This window comes from Asterias amurensis, chromosome 8 (genome assembly GCF_032118995.1).
Source record: "Asterias amurensis chromosome 8, ASM3211899v1".
In the NCBI taxonomy this organism is placed as follows: domain Eukaryota; kingdom Metazoa; phylum Echinodermata; class Asteroidea; order Forcipulatida; family Asteriidae; genus Asterias; species Asterias amurensis.
The window spans coordinates 17,000,215-17,021,004 of record NC_092655.1 but is presented as its reverse complement, the minus strand read 5'-3'; the positions used below and the strand labels follow the sequence as shown (position 1 = coordinate 17,021,004).

Here is a 20,790-nt window from a genome sequence, read left to right as displayed (position 1 = left end):
TTTTTTCTTCCATTATTGTTTCGCAACTTCGACGACCAATTAAGTTCAAATTTCCACAGGTTTGTTATTTTGTGCGTATGTTAAGATACACCAAGTGAGAGGACTGGTCTTTGACAATTACCAAAGTGATGTCGAGTTTGGACTAAAGAAATCATGGAGGAGTGTAGTATGACAGTAAAGTGGAAATAATATCAAGGAGTGGTTTTGTTCAAGCATTTAAAAAACAAGAAGAGAATTCTTAAAAGTATTTCGTTCTCTAATCAGTAGCCAATGAAGTTCCATAAGTACATAAAATGGTTCTCACAATTCCAACAAAGCTCAGCAAACATGCTGCAGGAACAATGAATGAGACACCCATCGGGCATGAATAAAATGCTACATAAAGGGTGTGTTTTGGCGACCATGATTGGAAACAAGTTCACTGACCAAAACAATTTCCGAGAGCTACGCAAAAACGAGAAACAATTTTAGAGTCTGCCATTTTTAAACCAAGCCTAACCAAGCCAACAAGATGGTAACTGTTTGGTCGGAACAACCGGCTGTTCCAACCAAAAGCCGGCTGTTCAGGGCTCATCCCTGTCACCACAGTTCAACCAAACAAGCGAACATTCAAACATATTTCTGGTTGGGGTCGCCAAAACGCACTCTAGAACTGCGCAAAATTACCTCTCTTAGTAGTATGCTTAGTGACTGGATTTCCCTCGCTGTCAATCATAATCTCGGCATTTCCATGGTCCGCAGTGACCAGCAAAACATATCCGTTGTCCTCACACGCCTTCTTCAGATCACCAATGGCTTTGTCTGATCGGAATAAATCAAACAAAGTAAGAAATATATCACTAAAATTTCGAAACAATGAGAATTTCATACAACAAATACTTCTCAGTGAAATTTTCAGTCAGTTTTTATAAAATTTAACCCTGTTGGTCTTGTTATTCAAATGACTAACAACACTAATCCCCTATTCTGTTGAATCTTTGTGAAAATTTTTGATGATGAATTTGATGTCTTTAAGTTCTGTTGAGTATCGAAGTAGCATGACAAGTTAGATAGATCTTCACTTTGGGCTTGTTCAATTAATTTGGATCTTGTCCTGCAAATATTGGTCCAGTAAAAATATTGAGCTACAGGCTCTGCAGGCTTGTGGATATCTCCCCCCCTCGCCAAATTCAAACCCAGACAAGGATAATAATTGTGACCCACTCTGTGAAATTGAGTCAGATGTCGCCCAATGCATTATTAAGTTATGGACAGTTTAATGTGGAAAAGAAAAAAGAAGAAAAAAGAAAAAAAAAAGTTTTTTACTTTTTAAGATCTATATTTGCATGCTAACCTTTAGAACACTTACTTTTAGGCAAAAAAGCTATGAACACAACAATTTTGTGATCATACTTATGTCTAATTTGTATCCTTTTTGCGCGAACAGGTAGTTTAAAACATTACTTTACTTGCAATTCGTTTTTCAGAAAAAATGATATATTGGCTAATTTCAAACAGAAGTAACTCAGCAACGCGATACACCCCAAAACTTAGACAGATACCAAATTACTGCTGTTGGTGTGTTCTTTACAGCCATGTATATAACTCAATCCTTGAAATTGTCAACATCTGACTCGTTTTCACGTAGCGGGTCACAATTATGGTTGTACGTGTGCTTTACAACATTCTACTATTATTGTTTTCATTTTAAAGTCCTTACCAGTTGCTGTACATGCTAAAACTGCTTTGTCATAGACACCTGTATGTCCGACCATGTCTGGCGGTGCAAAGTTGCACATCAGGAACGGGTACTTCTTAGTCTGGATCATTTCTACCATCTGAAACAAATGTCAGTCATCAAGTTTTATTTCATATAATGATAACAGTAAAAGTGGCTCTTATATAGACGATGTGACCTTTGACGTCACATGTTTACAAAAGAGCCACAGAGCCTGGACTTCCTGCAGGCAGGATTTGTACACAGCCCAATGGAAGAAATCCTAAAATCTTATATTTTATGGAGATTGCATGGCCTAATCCTTATCAACTTTTGATATGATGAAAGGGGCACATCTCAAAACTTGTCCAGCTTTTTACTTTCATAACTCTTGGTTTTATGTGGAAATTATGACACAAAATGTCAACTTTGCCATAGGACCAGTGTAGTACAGTGCCTGCCAGAATACTTAAGGAATGTACATGTACAAGGTCAAACTTATTATATCATATCTTTCACTGAGTTTCAAAGGGGCTCGTTCGATTCATACCTTGTCAGCAACCCCCTGGCAGCTCATCTCAGGTTTCAGGTCATAGGTCGCAACTTTTGGTGAGGGTACCAAGAACCTGTCCTCCCCTTCGAATTGCAACTCTCGGCCTCCGTTGAAGAAGAACGTCACGTGGGCGTACTTCTCAGTTTCTGTTAAATTAGGAAAGAATCGCACTTTCTAATGTTTGATAGTAAAGCAATGTAAAAGTAATTTCAGAAACAACATCGTCTCAGCCCTCACATTTCTTGTGTTTGCGAAACACATGTATGCATGTGTTTCCTTTCGGCGATGTGCTAGCTACTCTCCATGCTTGATATACACCTGAGCCTTGCACCATGATTTCTTGAGTTGTGTTTTAATAAAGTTCTTGCTCTTCTTCTTTATCTTTACAAACACTACAAAAGGTTCACATTTTATACACCTGGATAGAGAGAAGCAATGAACGGTGAATGGGTGGTGCTTGAGGTCAAACAAGCCCTACAAGTGGCACAAATAGAAACTAAAACCAGTGGCCAGCTTCTATACAGGATAACTTTTAGCAGCCTTACATCCTTCATGTCCCAGCCATCTATGACAGCTCCCATCTACTCATTGGTGCCTACATTTTCTATGCACTTAAAAACACTGCATTTGTACATAATAAAACTAACACTGTCTCCTGATGATGACCAGAGCAAGCTAGTCGAGACATTGAGACCAATTCAGAACTGACTCCGTGGTAGTGCAGTTCATTATGATCCTATAAGCTTAAGTAGTAGTGCCGCCAATTTTCTATACCTTCCGCCCTTAAAAAGCAAAATGACAAATCTGGATTTCCGCTTCAAACCGGAGAAATCCCATCCCTGGTACTACTAATAATTACTGACCTGCACAGTGGAATTGAGGTAATTTACAATGTGCCAGCCACTCAGCCAGAACGTTGGTGGGTACCTGAGGTGGGAAGATGACTGGGAACGGGAAATCCCCTTTGTACTCTGTCATGCAGAACACACCCTGGGGGGAGAACAAAGAAGAATAAAGTGGTCTTGTGGTAAGACATCTGGGCCCAACTTCATACAAAAACTTGCTAAGCACAGAATAGTATTGCTTAGCAGAAACAGGTTGCCCGCCAAAAATTACACAAAGTTTGCAATGTTGTGGCTGGTGCCCACTCTTTTTTTGCTTGGCAAAGGAATTTGTCAAGCAGTATTTTCTGCTTAAAGCCATTATACACTTTCGGTAAACAGTATTGTCCAAGTCCCACACTTCGTGTATCACAACCTGTGAAAATATAGGCTCAATCGGTCATCGGAGTCGGGAGAAAATAACGGGAAAACCCACTCTTGTTTCTGCGCGTTTCGCCGTGTCATGACATGTGACAAAATAAATCCGTAATTCTCGCTATCGAAAATTTATACTGTTATAATGTTTTCTCAAAAATTAAAGCATTTCATGGAACAATAATTCAAGAGAAGTCTTTCACCATTACCTTCTGTAAAACCCTATAAATTATTTGTAAATCTGTGAACCTTTTTTTTCTGTACCAAAAGTGTTAATGGCTTTAACAGCGTTATGAAATTGGGCAAAACTTTAGAATGACAGAGGTCGTGGGTTCGAATCCCACCTGAGTAATATGTCTGCAGATGTTTTTTTCTCGCAGGATATAGGCAAGTACTGAGTATACAGTGAATTACAAATGGTGTCTGGGTTTGTAAAACCAAATAAGAAAAAAGGTTATAATTTATTGCATCTAGTGCAATACCGTTGATGTTCCTGTTATTTAGAATCAATTCAATCATGGCACTGTACAAACCAAAGTAACTGAGAAAAATAAACGGAACAAGATTTATATTTGAAACTTATTAACGCATTCTGTCCAAGCAGTCTAGCAGACAAGACTCAGGTTCTGGTGGACTCAAGGTCTGGTGGACTCAAGGTCTGGTGGACTCAAGGTCTGGTGGACTCAAGGTCTGGTGGACTCATGGTCTGGTGGACTCATGGTCTGGTGGACTCATGGTCTGGTGGACTCATGGTCTGGTGGACTCGAGGTCTGGTGGACTCGAGGTCTGGTGGACTCGAGGTCTGGTGGACTCGAGGTCTGTCGGACTCGAGGTCTGGTGGACTCGAGGTCTGCTGGACTCGAGGTCTGGTGGACTCGAGGTCTGGTGGACTCGAGGTCTGGTGGACTCGAGGTCTGGTGGACTCGAGGTCTGGTGGACTCGAGGTCTGGTGGACTTAAGGTCTGGCGTACCCGCTGCCAAAACAAAGGATTCAAACTGCCTCTAGCTACCGGGCAACGTTGGTAGTCTAGTTGGTAAGACGCTGCTTTAGGATTGCAAGGGTGGTGGTAACATGCCTGTGATATTTTTTTCTCAGGACTCGGATAAGTAATGACTATACAGTGCAAACACACATTGGTGTATGGGTAAAAACCAAAATTAGAACTCTTTATCCCCGATGCAAATTTAAAATTTCATAAAACTAATATTGTCATTATTCCTACCAAGTCTTTGGGTATCTTGGCGGTCTCGAACGGCGGTTTGAGGCCGATGGTCTCAGTGATCTCCCTCATCCTATCGGCTCGGAAGTCAAAGAAGATCAACGTGTCTCCATCTTGGAGTCTGCCCTCGGGATCAACGATGATGGGTTTCAGGAACTCGTCCGTCTGTTTTTGATCGCCTTCTCCAGCGTAATGATTCTGGACAACCTGGACAAAAAAAGAAAAACAATTTTTGGCATTTTTCTGAGTGCAAGAAATAGCTAATGGACTGACGTTTTTACCCTAGCAGAGTCTTTCTTGAGCGCTAAGAAATTTCTGCAAGCAGTTTGTTTTTATGAACTATAAACTGTGTATGCATGTGAAGATGCATTTACAACATGTTGTCATAATGCTGGCTGTCATAATGCATCTGTCCTTCAAAAATATATTGAATGGTCATACAGTAGGAGGGCTAACAATCAATTAATCATTCAATCAATCAAAAGTCTTTTATAAAGCGCCAAAATCAAAAGTTTGGTCCAAGGTGCTGAGGCACATTGAATGGTTAGTCTGCTGGAACAGATTAGCTTTAAGGACAGTCTTCCCTCTTGAATGAGGTGAGTGAGCTGGCATTTTGAATTTGTACAGAAAGCTTATTCCACATTTTGGGGCCATATTCGGAGAATGATCTCTCAGCAAAAGTTGTATAGTGAATCCTTGGCACAACAACAAGGGAGCAATAGACCGTAACGAAGATGACTTTACCATTCAAAAACCTTGCCACAACATGGGGTCTGTGAGCATGTGCATGTACATGTGCGTGCGCGTGCCATAAAAATCAAACCGGGAACGCTGCGTACTGCATGCTTCACTGTATGTTTAGACACGCATACGGCCTGCCCAACAATATGGCCACTTTCATAGCCACAAAGTGGTTATTCGATACGGTCTATAGGTTGACGAACGAAGATGTCTTTGTTGAGATCTCAATGGAGTTTACCTGCACAATATTTTCCGGGGTTGCCTTCTCACCGATGCCCTGAACCAGACCTTCGTAAGCAATCTGGATTCGTTCAAATCTCTTGTCCCTGTCCATGGCGTAGTACCGACCAACGACGGTGGCCAGAGACCCGTACTTGATGTCCTTGGTGTGGTCAAGTACTTGCTGGATGTACTTCACTGTGGTTTAAAAAAAATTAAGGACACAGGTTTATGGAACGAGTACAGCGATTCCAACCAGCTAGTTTTCAATATGCGTGTTACGGCCGAGTGGCTAAGAGCGCCAGACTAAAACCCTGATGTTCTGATTAGCAGAGAATGGGTTGAGTCCTGGGCCCAATTTCATAGAGCTGCTAAGCACAAAAATTTGCTTAGCACGAAATGTTTTCCTTGATAAAAACATGATTACCAACCAAATTTCCACATGATTTTCAGGATAAGCAAACAACAGCTGAGTACCAATAACAAGAAACATGCAACAATCTGTCATAATTTCATTAAAAAAAGGGTGTAAATATTTTTTAGCTGAGAAGAACAATTCAACAGGTCTTTAAAGTTTTAAAACTTAACACTTCTTTATATTTCCTTTCTTGCTTCCCCTTATGTGTGACACTTTTGACAGAAACATAATACTAAGTAAGTAACTTACCACCACTTACTGGACTTGTGTCACGGCCGTCGGCGAAGAATTGAATGAACGTCTTTTTCACGCCTTTCTCCTTGAGCCTTTCTAGTAGAGCTTTCATGTGTGAGATATGTGAGTGTACACCCCCATCGCTAACCTGCAGAGAGAAAAAATAATATTAAACACGGTCACAAGGTGGTGGCCTTTGTTGAGAGCAAAGTAGACCTTTGGTTAAAGGCAGTGACACATTTGGTAATTGGCAAAGACCAGTGTTCTCACTTGGTGTATCCCATCATAAGCATGAAATAACAAGTCTGTGAAAATTTGGGCTCAATCGGTCATCGAGAAAATGATGAAAGAAAAAACACCCTTGTTGGACGAATTTGAGTGCCTTCAGATAGGAATAAAAGACTTCTAGCTATAAGTCTTTTAATATTTTAGTTAGAAATTACCTCTTTCTCAAAAACAATGTTACTTCAGAGGGAGTCGTTTCCCACAATGTTTTATACTATCAACAGCTCTCCAATGCTTGTTACCAAGTCATTTTTTAAGTTACTATTTGTTTTGAGTAATTACCAAACGTGTACCTTCCCCTTTAAACTTGCATTTCGTTTTAAAGGCAAAGTTGTTTTATGAAACCATTCGTTTATTATATTCCTTAAAAAATGTATGATACAAACTGCTATTTGAAAATGTCAAAAGAGGTGTTCGCGTTCTTTGAGATGGTGCCAAAAATCAGGACCGGTTTAGTGTCCACGCAGGAAGAATAATCCGTAATTAGAATACGTAATCTGAGAAGTGGTACTGACAGCAACGCTTCTGTCAGATTCAAATTTTGGGGCATACAATCCGACACCATTTGTGAAATGTTTCTCAAATTGCTTTATAATATAGAAAGCTGCTGTATGCTTCTTACTGAAGGTTTTCATTGCTTTTAATTTTAAGACGAGATACCAATTAATACCTTCCATTTAAACACATACGCAAGATGGGGCCCTTTGTTACCAGCAAAGTTGACCATGAGTTACAATTTTAAATCCGACCATAAAAGTTGTTAGTAAAGGTAGGGTCATCGTATGATAATGTCATGCTGGTTTATAAGCAAAATTCTCCTGAAAACAAAATACAACAAAGATCAGATTACCTTGTGAAAGTTTCAGTTGAATTGAGTGTCTGCTGATTGAGAAAAGCAGCACGGAAACGTTGCAACGACATATATCAGGCATGCAACTGCCCGTTGAAAAAAAGAGGTTAATTTTCAAAGGCACAACGAAAGCGCGCAATGGTACCATAGAATATGTTGAGGTTTATTATGCTCTTAACCTGCATTGTTAGTAGTGCTGGGCGAATAGTGAAATTTGGTTATTTGGATACCGCTGGCCAACTATCCGAAATTAACCGGATACTCGAATAATTTTTTTTTGCCACGAGAGGGCGCTGTTCGTTTGTGAATGAGATCTTATGGACGGATTGATATTAGTTTAAGACAGTGTCACTCGGTTCATTCATAAAAATGACCGGATCTAATTTAAAGATGGCGATTTGCTTTTTCTTTTGATCATGATTGACTCTACGTGAAGGAAAACTTGTGTAATCTTTGGACAAATTACGTCAGAAATGTCATTGTTTTAACTCTTCACGGAGGTGAGCATAGTAAAATACTTAATTTATACTGTTTTATGCTGTCTTAACAGAAGTTTCATAAGGATTCAGACGAAACATTTATATCCGTTGTCGCCCGACGTCCGCGGATATTCGGATAGTTAAAGAATATCCGGTTACTCGGTTGTTATTACAGAATTATCCGGTTTGTACACAGGTATTTGCGCCCTATGCGGATATCCGGTTAAGAAAAAAAAAGCATTCGCGGTTACGGATAGGAAAACCTATTTGCCATTAACCGGATATTCGAATAATTCGCCCAGGCCTAATTGTTAGCATGTTCTAGGCTTATTTTACATGATTGTAGTTGTACACTGTTGTTGCCAGGCATATATTAGGCTAAAAATAAAAATAAATCCAAATAAAAATAAAAATAAAAAACACGTAAAAAAAAACAACAAAACGCGGAAACGCAGAAGAGTTGCATGCCTGATATATCCAAAATAATCTTTAACTCATGCAAAGCGTTATTTCAGTTCCGACAAAGAAAAATGTGGATGCCATCAGATCATGGTGTATCATGGCCGAGCGGTTAAGAGCACGGGATTCAATCCCTGGTGGTTGACCAGCAGAGTCCCGGTCGTGACACTTGCTATGTAAAATTGGGGAGGTAGTGCTTTCTGCTCTACCAGCCAGGCTTCGGACTGATGATACCCAAGCCTAGATCCGTATGGACTGTAAAAGGGGTAACCCTGTTTCAGCCCTGGGAGTAGGTGGCAACGGCCTCTGGAATAAAATAATTATAGCCCACACCTTGAAGTGGCCTTCCGGCCTTGTGTGTCTGGCGACTCGAATATTTCTTAAAGGGATAAAGTCCAAGCAGTGATCTTACCAAACCCAAGAGGTGCACTCTCCCATTGCCTTTATTGGCCCTCGTGTACGCTTCCACAAATGCAGGCTTGTCAGCAATGGACCCATCTTCCATTGCCAAGTCAATCTCAACAATACTCTGTATAAAGAAATAGAAAAAGATACAACAATATGTTTAGGGCATTAATTCATTTGATTAAAAAAGTTGAATTTCAAACTTTGGATTTAAATTTTCTCGCAGCTGAACTCAAACTTCTAGGATCCAAACTTGGGTGTAAGATTTCCTGTAAGCCTAATTTTAATTTGGGTTCAAATTTCCTCTTGGCTAAAATCAAACTTTTGAGATTTTTTGCCCAAATTCAAACATTGGGTCTCCCACGAGTTGAATAAAAACTTTTGATTTCTAAATAACTGAATTCAAACTTTGGGTTTCGTGTGCACGCTGAAACCAAACTTTGCTTTAACAAGCATTTGGCCAGCAGACCACTGTAGTGTAAACCGACTAAAGGCCCGTTCCCACTGCAGCGATAACGAGAACGATAACGATAACGATGCCAAGAGAGTGTATGAGTGTATGCGTATTCTGCGTGGAGCAATTCAACCAATCAAACGCGTTCTCTTGCGTCGTGATCGTTATCGTTCTCCCACGATCATTATTGCTGCAGTGTAGTTACTGCAACAAACTTGTTGTCATCTCTTCCACACACTCACAGGCCCTGCAACACTGCTACCCAACTACCAACCCCCCCAACAGTAGTGGGTCTAGGGTAACGCTTGTATGTTACCTACCTGGTATAAGACCCTCCCAGCACCGATACTCAAGTGACCCACTTCACTGTTACCCATCAGCCCTTTGGGTAAACCGACGGAGAGTCCGGACGCATCAAGGGTGACACAGCTGGATTCCTTACACAGGTCATCCATGATAGGGGTGTCAGCGTTAGCAATGGCATTTCCTAAAAAGAGATAGTGTTGTTCTTTTATTATTTCTTAAGTCTGCTTCAAGTCGCACATTGTCTCATTTTGCTCCACACTCCTGGAATATACTCACCACCTCAATCAGGGAATCTGACTGACTGACTGTCTACGAACATTCAAAAAGTGTATCAAACATTTTCTATACCCAACCTAATGTGCTGCATTCTTGACGCAGTGGCTCTTTAAAAATATATGCTTTATATACTGTATGTATGTACATGTATGTGTTTGGTTTCTACAAAAAATGATATTACAAAGTATTTTTCAGGCCTGGAATTACACAGAGGCCTGTAAGAGGCCATGACCTTCGTCGTTACCCTAGTCTTGACCTTGGTGCCCCTTCAAAATTCACATAGACTTTAAATAAATGATAATAAATATTTCAAGTGGATTGGAAGTGCCCTTTGCAAAAAGAAAATGGTCTTGCCCTTTTAAAGATAAAACTCCAGGCCTGATTTTTTTAATTCTCTCTACGCTAACAGTCTTATTTAATTCAGAGACAAAGACAATTTTTTAGCCTGTAGGGAGGAAATTTAAGGCCCTTTTCGAACCCACGGCTTCGGCTTTGGATTCGGCTTCACGCCTCGTCCGTTGCTCGTCTGAAGCCCTGAGCTCGTATGCAAAGCATGCGCAATAATTGTAAAAACAACCGCAGGGCCAAGCTAGCCTGAGCAGAATCCAAAGCAGAGGCCATGGTTTCGAAAAGGGCCGTAATCATGTTTTTAAACAATTGTTCCAGACCCGGAAGAAATTGATGTATTTATTTGGGCGGTTTTAATTTTTTATTTTTTAACATTAAACTTTCCTTCAATAATTAAGTTGATATTGTCACATAGTATTTAGTTTTTAAAAACATGATCATAATGTTGATATTAAAAATTATTTTTTTATTTTTTATTGTCATCATATTAAATTATCCAGACCAGTTTACACATAATTCCTAGAATCCTAGGGTACTGGTCAACTCGGTCCCAAGTCAACTCGGTCCCAAGTCAACTCGGTCCCAAGTCAACTCGGACCTAAATTAACCCAAGTTTATTTGAACAATAATATATTTTGTGATTTATTTTCGACCAAACATTAATTTTCTAATAGTTTTTTAATTGTATCTTGTAAAATGCGCTTTAAAAGTCTTGTTTATTATTATTATTATTAATTAGTAGATTTTGGATATTTATTATTCTTAAGTTAACTTGGTAATCTGTTAACTTGAAATTTTTTATAGAACTGTTTTTATATTATTCAAATTTAAATGTAAGTTACTTGAAAAGAAATCAAAGAGGATTCAATTATTAATGTTTGTCAATTAATGAATTGTTGGGAGCATACAGAAAACAATACTCTGGTCGAAAGCAAAGAGACATTTGAAGACATTTTTTTGGGGCCAACACACCAATTGGTAATTTTCAAAATGTTGAATATAGACACAAATGGGTCGCTATTTGAGGCATCAAATATTGTACCCCGAACATGTGCACACTTATCCCTTTTTATGTACAAAGTCAAAAAACATGAGTTGTTTTTTTTTCCAATTAAAAAAAAACATACTTCCCGTCAACCATAGGGACCGAGTTGACTTGGGACCGAGTTGACTTGGGACCGAGTTGACTGGGACCGAGTTGACTTGGGAACGAGTTGACTGGGACCGAGTTGACTTGGGACCGAGTTGACTGGGACCGAGTTGACTTGGGACCGAGTTGACTTGGGACCGAGTTGACTTGGGACCGAGTTGACTTGGGACCGAGTTGACTGGGACCGAGTTGACTTGGGACCGAGTTGACTTGGGACCGAGTTGACTGGGACCGAGTTGACTTGGGACCGAGTTGACTGGGACCGAGTTGACTTGGGACCGAGTTGACTTGGGACCGAGTTGACTGGGACCGAGTTGACTTGGGACCGAGTTGACTGGGACCGAGTTGACTTGGGACCGAGTTGACTTGGGACCGAGTTGACTGGGACCGAGTTGACTTGGGACCGAGTTGACTGGGACCGAGTTGACTTGGGACCGAGTTGACTCATAGAATCCTAGGGACCTAGCAAGTGGAAGCTAGGATTCTAGGAATTATGTGTAAACTAGCCAAGTGGACACTCAATTCAAGCTGTGATTGAATGTGAAGTGATGATCATGATCACTTCTTCTTATCTTAGACCTAGATCTATAATTATAAACAAATCCAACATGGAACGGTACATTTTTAGTATTCTGTGGTGGGGCATGGCACAAGTTGAAATTGTTGGCCTGAATAGCAGCCCATCATTCATCAAGCAGTCGAACCAGGCTGAAGTGAGCACCGTGTTTGGGCCCAACACTAAATCGGGCCCAGCACCGAAATTCTCCTCAGCACCGAATTTTAAAAAATCCGCAAACGACCGTCAATACACGTCGACACCACCAGGGATGCTTTATCAGCATACCTAACTTTAACGAAATTTGTGTCACCTTTAAATTATGAAATTTCAAGATTTTCTTTCAGGGATATGTTTGTTACATCCCTGACCACATCTCCTAGGCGGAAAAATAATCTCAGATTTCTAATTAGCTCAGCCCAACTAATTAAACATTGTCTCAAATTAGCGCTTACGTATGTAGCAACATAGTGTATACAAAGTGCGTGTATAGACATACCCAACTTTAACGAAATTTGTGTCACCTTTAATTTATGAAATTTTAATATTTTCTTTCATAGATATGTTTCTTACATCCCTGACCACATCTCATAGGCGGAAAAATAATCTCAGATTACTAATTAGCTCAGCCCAACTAATTAAACATTGTCTCAAATTAGCGTGTGTATAGACTATATATGTAAAAAGTGCGGGTAACATAACTAAATTTGACGAAATTTGTGTCACTTTTAATTTATGAAATTTTAATATTTTCTTTCATTGATATGTTTGTTACATCCCTGACCACATCTCCTAGGCGGAAAAATAAACTCAGATTACTAATAAGCTCAGCCCAACTAATTAAAGATTGTCACAAGTTAGCGCTTACGTATAAAGCCACATAGTGTATACAAAGTGCGTGTATAGACATACTAACTTTAACGACATTTGTGTCACTTTTAATTTATGAAATTTTAATATTTTCTTTCATAGATGTGTTTCTTACATCCCTGACCATATCTCCTAGGCGGAAAGATAATCTCAGATTACTAATTAGCTCAGCCCAACTAATTAAACATTGTCTCAAACTAGAGTGTGTATAGACTATATGTAAAAAGTGCGGGTAACATAACTAAATTTGACGAAATTTGTGTCACTTTTAATTCATGAAGTTTTAATATTTTCTTTCAGAAATATGTTTGTTACATCCCTGACCACATCTCCTAGGCGGAAAAATAATCTCAGAATACTAATTAGCTCAGCCCAACTAATTAAACATTGTCTCAAATTAGGGTGTGTATAGACTATATATGTAAAAAGTGCGGGTAACATAACTAACTTTGACGAAATTTGTGTCACCTTTAATTTATTAAATTTAAATTTTTTCTTTCATAAATATGTTTGTTACATCTCTGACAACATCTTCTAGGCGGAAAAATAATCTCAGATCACTAATTAGCTCAGCCCAACTAATTGAAAGATTGTCTCAAATTAGCGCTTGATGTATAATAGCCACATAGTGTATACAAAGTGCGTGTATAGACATACCTAACTTTAACGAAATTTGTGTCACCTTTAATTTATAAAATTGTAATATTTTCTTTCATAGATATGTTTCTTACATCCGTGACCACATCTCCTAGGCGGAAAAATAATCTCAGATCACTAATTAGCTCAGCCCAACTAATTAAACATTGTCTCAAACTAGAGTGTGTATAGACAATATGTAAAAAGTGCGGGTAACATAACTAAATTTGACGAAATTTGTGTCACTTTTAATTCATGAAATTTTAATATTTTCTTTCATTGATATGTTTGTTACATCCCTGACCACATCTCCTAGGCGGAAAAATAATCACAGATTACTAATTAGCTCAGCCCAACTAATTAAACATTGTCTCAAACTAGAGTGTGTATAGACTATATGTAAAAAGTGCGGGTAACATAACTAAATTTGACGAAATTTGTGTCACTTTTAATTCATGAAATTTTAATATTTTCTTTCATTGATATGTTTCTTACATCCCTGACCACATCTCCTAGGCGGAAAAATAATCTCAGATCACTAATAAGCTCAGCCCAACTAATTAAACATTGTCTCAAATTAGGGTGTGTGTAGACTATATATGTAAAAAGTGCGGGTAACATAACTAACTTTGACGAAATTTGTGTCACCTTTAATTTATGAAATTTTAATTTTTTCTTTCATAAATATGTTTGTTACATCTCTGACAACATCTCCTAGGCGGAAAAATAATCTCAGATCACTAATTAGCTCAGCCCAACTAATTAAAGATTGTCTCCAATTAGCGCTTGTATAGCCACATGTGTATACAAAGTGCGTGTATATAGACATACCTAACTTCGACGAAATTTGTGTCACCTTTAATTTATAAAATTGTAATATTTTCTTTCAAAGATATGTTTCTTACATCCCTGACCACATCTCCTGGGCGGAAAAATAATCTCAGAACACCAATTACCTCAGCCCAACTAATTAAAGATTGTCTCAAATTAGCGCGTGTATAGCCTATAATGTACAAATTGCGGATACATACCTAACTTTGACGAAATTTGTGTCACCTTTAATTTTCGAAATTTTAATATTTTCTTTCATAGATATGTTTCTTACATCCCTGACCACATCTCCTAGGCGGAAAAATAATCTCAGATCACTAATTAGCTCAGCCCAACTAATTAAAGATTGTCTCCAATTAGCGCTTGTATAGCCACATGTGTATACAAAGTGCGTGTATATAGACATACCTAACTTCGACGAAATTTGTGTCACCTTTAATTTATAAAATTGTAATATTTTCTTTCAAAGATATGTTTCTTACATCCCTGACCACATCTCCTGGGCGGAAAAATAATCTCAGAACACTAATTACCTCAGCCCAACTAATTAAAGATTGTCTCAAATTAGCGCGTGTATAGCCTATAATGTACAAATTGCGGATACATACCTAACTTTGACGAAATTTGTGTCACCTTTAATTTTCGAAATTTTAATATTTTCTTTCATAGATATGTTTCTTACATCCCTGACCACATCTCCTGGGCGGAAAAATAATCTCAGATCAATAATACGCTCAGCCCAACTAATTAAACATTGTCTCAAATTAGCTCTTACGTATAAATAATGTACTAATTGCGGCAAACATACCTAACTTTGACGAAATTTGTGTCACTTTTAATTTATGAAACTTTAATATTTTCTTTCAGAAATATGTTTGTTACATCCCTGACCACATCTCCTAGGCGGAAAAATAATCTCAGATCACTAATTAGCTCAGCCCAACTAATTAAAGATTGTCACAAGTTAGCGCTTACGAGCCACATAGTGTATACAAAGTGCGTGTATAGACATACCTAACTTTAACGACATTTGTGTCACTTTTAATTTATGAAATTTTAATATTTTCTTTCATAGATATGTTTGTTACATCCCTGACAACATCTCCTAGGCGGAAAAATAATCTCAGATCACTAATTAGCTCAGCCCAACTAATTAAAGATTGTCTCCAATTAGCGCTTACGTATATAGCAACATAGTGTATACAAAGTGCGTGTATAGACATACCTAACTTTGACGAAATTTGTGTCACTTTTAATTTATGAAATTGTAATATTTTCTTTCATAGATATGTTTGTCACATCACTGACCACATCTCCTAGGCGGAAAAAGAATCTCAGATCAATAATTAGCTCAGCCCAACTAATTAAAGATTGTCTCCAATTAGCTCTTTTTTTACGTACAAATAATGTACTAATTGCGGCAAACATACCTAACTTTGACGAAATTTGTGTCACCTTTAATTTATGAAATTTCAATATTTTTATTCATTGATATGTTTGTTAGATCACTGACCACATCTCCTAGGCGGAAAAATAATCTCAGATTACTAATTAGCTCAGCCCAACTAATTAAACATTGTCTCAAATTAGCGCTTGATATATAATAGCCACATAGCGTATACAAAGTGTGTGTGTAGACATGCCTAACTTTGACGAAATTTGTGTCACTTTTAATTTATGAAATTTTAATATTTTCTTTCATAGATATGTTTGTTACATCCCTGACCACATCTCCTAGGCGGAAAAATAATCTCAGAACACTAATTAGCTCAGCCCAACTAATTAAACATTGTCTCAAATTAGCGCTTGATATATAATAGCCACATAGTGTATACAAAGTGTGTGTATAGACATGCCTAACTTTGACGAAATTTGTGTCACTTTTAATTTATGAAATTTTAGTTTTTTCTTACATAAACATGTTTGATGCATCCCTGACAACATCTCCTAGGCGGAAAAATAATCTCAGATCACTAATTAGCTCAGCCCAACTAATTAAACATTGTCTCAAATTAGCGCTTGATATATAATAGCCATATAGTGTATACAAGGTGCGTGTATAGACATACCTAACTTTGACGAAATTTGTGTCACCTTTAATTTATGAAATTTTAATATTTTCTTTCATTGATATGTTTGTAACATCCCTGACCATATCTCCTAGGCGGAAAAATAATCTCATATTACTAATTAGCTCAGCCCAACTAATTAAAGATTGTATCAAATTAGTGTTTGTATATAGCCATATAGTGTATACAAGGTGCGTGTATAGACATACCTAACTTTAACGAAATTTGTGTCACCTTTAATTTATGAAATTTTAATATTTTCTTTCATAGATATGTTTGTTACATCACTGACCACATCTACTAGGCGGAAAAAATAATCTCAGATCAATAATTAGCTCAGCCCAACTATTTAAACATTGTCTCAAATTAGCTCTTACGTACAAATAATGTACTAATTGTGGCAAACTTACCTAACTTTGACGAAATTTGTGTCACCTTTAATTTATGAAATTTCAATATTTTCTTTCATAGATATGTTTGTTAGATCCCTGACCACATCTCCTAGGCGGAAAAATAATCTCAAATTACTAATTAGCTCAGCCCAACTAATTAAACATTGTCTCAAATTAGCGCTTGATAGCCTAAATAGGTACAAATTGCGGATACATACCTAACTTTGACGAAATTTGTGTCACCTTTAATTTATGAAATTTCAATATTTTGTTTCATAGATATGTTTCTTACATCCCTGACCACATCTCCTAGGCGGAAAAAGAATCTCAGATCAATAATTAGCTCAGCCCAACTAATTAAAGATTGTCTCCAATTAGCGCTTGATAGCCTAAATAGGTACAAATTGCGGATACATACCTAACTTTGACGAAATTTGTGTCACCTTTAATTTATGAAATTTTAATTTTTTCTTTTATAGATATGTTTCTTACATCCCTGACCACATCTCCTAGGCGGAAAAAGAATCTCAGATCAATAGTTAGCTCAGCCCAACTAATTAAAGATTGTCTCCAATTAGCTCTTTTTTTACGTACAAATAATGTACTAATTGCGGCAAACATACCTAACTTTGACGAAATTTGTGTCACCTTTAATTTATGAAATTTCAATATTTTTTTTCATTGATATGTTTGTTAGATCCCTGACCACATCTCCTAGGCGGAAAAATAATCTCAGATTACTAATTAGCTCAGCCCAACTATTTAAACATTGTCTCAAATTAGCTCTTACGTACAAATAATGTACTAATTGTGGCAAACTTACCTAACTTTGACGAAATTTGTGTCACCTTTAATTTATGAAATTTCAATATTTTCTTTCATAGATATGTTTGTTAGATCCCTGACCACATCTCCTAGGCGGAAAAATAATCTCAAATTACTAATTAGCTCAGCCCAACTAATTAAACATTGTCTCAAATTAGCGCTTGATAGCCTAAATAGGTACAAATTGCGGATACATACCTAACTTTGACGAAATTTGTGTCACCTTTAATTTATGAAATTTCAATATTTTGTTTCATAGATATGTTTCTTACATCCCTGACCACATCTCCTAGGCGGAAAAAGAATCTCAGATCAATAATTAGCTCAGCCCAACTAATTAAAGATTGTCTCCAATTAGCGCTTGATAGCCTAAATAGGTACAAATTGCGGATACATACCTAACTTTGACGAAATTTGTGTCACCTTTAATTTATGAAATTTTAATTTTTTCTTTTATAGATATGTTTCTTACATCCCTGACCACATCTCCTAGGCGGAAAAAGAATCTCAGATCAATAGTTAGCTCAGCCCAACTAATTAAAGATTGTCTCCAATTAGCTCTTTTTTTACGTACAAATAATGTACTAATTGCGGCAAACATACCTAACTTTGACGAAATTTGTGTCACCTTTAATTTATGAAATTTCAATATTTTTTTTCATTGATATGTTTGTTAGATCCCTGACCACATCTCCTAGGCGGAAAAATAATCTCAGATTACTAATTAGCTCAGCCCAACTATTTAAACATTGTCTCAAATTAGCTCTTACGTACAAATAATGTACTAATTGTGGCAAACTTACCTAACTTTGACGAAATTTGTGTCACCTTTAATTTATGAAATTTCAATATTTTCTTTCATAGATATGTTTGTTAGATCCCTGACCACATCTCCTAGGCGGAAAAATAATCTCAGATCAATAATTAGCTCAGCCCAACTAATTAAAGATTGTCTCCAATTAGCGCTTGATAGCCTAAATAGGTACAAATTGCGGATACATACCTAACTTTGACGAAATTTGTGTCACCTTTAATTTATGAAATTTTAATTTTTTCTTTTATAGATATGTTTCTTACATCCCTGACCACATCTCCTAGGCGGAAAAAGAATCTCAGATCAATAGTTAGCTCAGCCCAACTAATTAAAGATTGTCTCCAATTAGCTCTTTTTTTACGTACAAATAATGTACTAATTGCGGCAAACATACCTAACTTTGACGAAATTTGTGTCACCTTTAATTTATGAAATTTCAATATTTTTTTTCATTGATATGTTTGTTAGATCCCTGACCACATCTCCTAGGCGGAAAAATAATCTCAGATTACTAATTAGCTCAGCCCAACTATTTAAACATTGTCTCAAATTAGCTCTTACGTACAAATAATGTACTAATTGTGGCAAACTTACCTAACTTTGACGAAATTTGTGTCACCTTTAATTTATGAAATTTCAATATTTTCTTTCATAGATATGTTTGTTAGATCCCTGACCACATCTCCTAGGCGGAAAAATAATCTCAGATTACTAATTAGCTCAGCCCAACTAAATAAACATTGTCTCAAATTAGCGCTTGATAGCCTAAATAGGTACAAATTGCGGATACATACCTAACTTTGACGAAATTTGTGTCACCTTTAATTTATGAAATTTCAATATTTTCTTTTATAGATATGTTTCTTACATCCCTGACCACATCTTCTAGGCGGAAAAAGAATCTCAGATCAATAATTAGCTCAGCCCAACTAATTAAAGATTGTCTCAAATTAGCTCTTTTTTTACGTACAAATAATGTACTAATTGCGTGTATAGACATACCTAACTTTGACGAAATTTGTGTCACCTTTAATTTATGAAATTTCAATATTTTCTTTCATTGATATATTTGTTACATCCCTGACCACATCTCCTGGGCGGAAAAATAATCTCAGATCACTAATTAGCTCAGCCCAACTAATTAAAGATCGTCGCAAATTAGCGCTTGATGTATAATAGCCACATAGTGTATACAAAGTGCGTGTATAGACATACCTAACTTTAACGAAATTTGTGTCACCTTTAATTTTCGAAATTTTAATATTTTCTTTCATAGATATGTTTGTTAGATCCCTGACCATATCTCCTGGGCGGAAAAATAATCTCAGATCACTAATTAGCTCAGCCCAACTAATTAAACATTGTCTCAAATTAGGGTGTGTGTAGACTATATATGTAAAAAGTGCGGGTAACATAACTAACTTTGACGAAATTTGTGTCACCTTTAATTTATGAAATTTTAATTTTTTCTTTCATAGATATGTTTGTCACATCACTGACCACATCTCCTAGGCGGAAAAAGAATCTCAGATCAATAATTAGCTCAGCCCAACTAATTAAAGATTGTCTCCAATTAGCTTTTTTTTTACGTACAAATAATGTACTAATTGCGGCAAACATACCTAACTTTGACGAAATTTGTGTCACCTTTAATTTATGAAATTTCAATATTTTTTTTCATTGATATGTTTGTTAGATCACTGACCACATCTCCTAGGCGGAAAAATAATCTCAGATTACTAATTAGCTCAGCCCAACTAATTAAAGATTGTATCAAATTAGTGTTTGTATATAGCCATATAGTGTATACAAGGTGCGTGTATAGACATACCTAACTTTGACGAAATTTGTGTCACCTTTAATTTATGAAATTTTAATTTTTTCTTTCATAGATATGTTTGTCACATCACTGACCACATCTCCTAGGCGGAAAAAGAATCTCAGATCAATAATTAGCTCAGCCCAACTAATTAAAGATTGTCTCCAATTAGCTTTTTTTTTACGTACAAATAATGTACTAATTGCGGCAAACATACCCAACTTTGACGAAATTTGTGTCACCTTTAATTTATGAAATTTCAATATTTTTTTTCATTGATATGTTTGTTAGATCACTGACCACATCTCCTAGGCGGAAAAATAATCTCAGATTACTAATTAGCTCAGCCCAACTAATTAAAGATTGTATCAAATTAGTGTTTGTATATAGCCATATAGTGTATACAAGGTGCGTGTATAGACATACCTAACTTTGACGAAATTTGTGTCACCTTTAATTTATGAAATTTTAATATTTTCTTTCATAGATATGTTTGTTACATCACTGACCACATCTACTAGGCGGAAAAATAATCTCAGATCAATAATTAGCTCAGCCCAACTATTTAAACATTGTCTCAAATTAGCTCTTACGTACAAATAATGTACTAATTGTGGCAAACTTACCTA

The 20,790-nt window shown here is 36.9% G+C and overlaps 2 protein-coding genes across 2 annotated transcripts in view; one reads left to right on the top strand and one right to left on the bottom strand.

Annotated features, from left to right (window-relative positions):
* LOC139940372 (TATA box-binding protein-associated factor RNA polymerase I subunit B-like) overlaps positions 1-20,790 on the top strand; it is a 50,732-nt gene that overhangs the window by 940 nt on the left and 29,002 nt on the right. The window lies entirely within an intron of this gene.
* Positions 1-20,790, bottom strand: part of LOC139940373 (2,3-bisphosphoglycerate-independent phosphoglycerate mutase-like) — a 37,007-nt gene that overhangs the window by 4,911 nt on the left and 11,306 nt on the right. The window contains exons 2-10 of the mRNA XM_071936592.1: positions 9,590-9,756; positions 8,823-8,939; positions 6,353-6,485; positions 5,705-5,883; positions 4,729-4,932; positions 3,113-3,239; positions 2,247-2,395; positions 1,700-1,817; positions 667-801 (exon numbers count right to left, since the gene is read on the bottom strand). Of these exons, the coding sequence (XP_071792693.1) occupies positions 667-801; positions 1,700-1,817; positions 2,247-2,395; positions 3,113-3,239; positions 4,729-4,932; positions 5,705-5,883; positions 6,353-6,485; positions 8,823-8,939; positions 9,590-9,756 (1,329 nt within the window). The remainder of the gene's footprint in view (positions 1-666; positions 802-1,699; positions 1,818-2,246; positions 2,396-3,112; positions 3,240-4,728; positions 4,933-5,704; positions 5,884-6,352; positions 6,486-8,822; positions 8,940-9,589; positions 9,757-20,790) is intronic.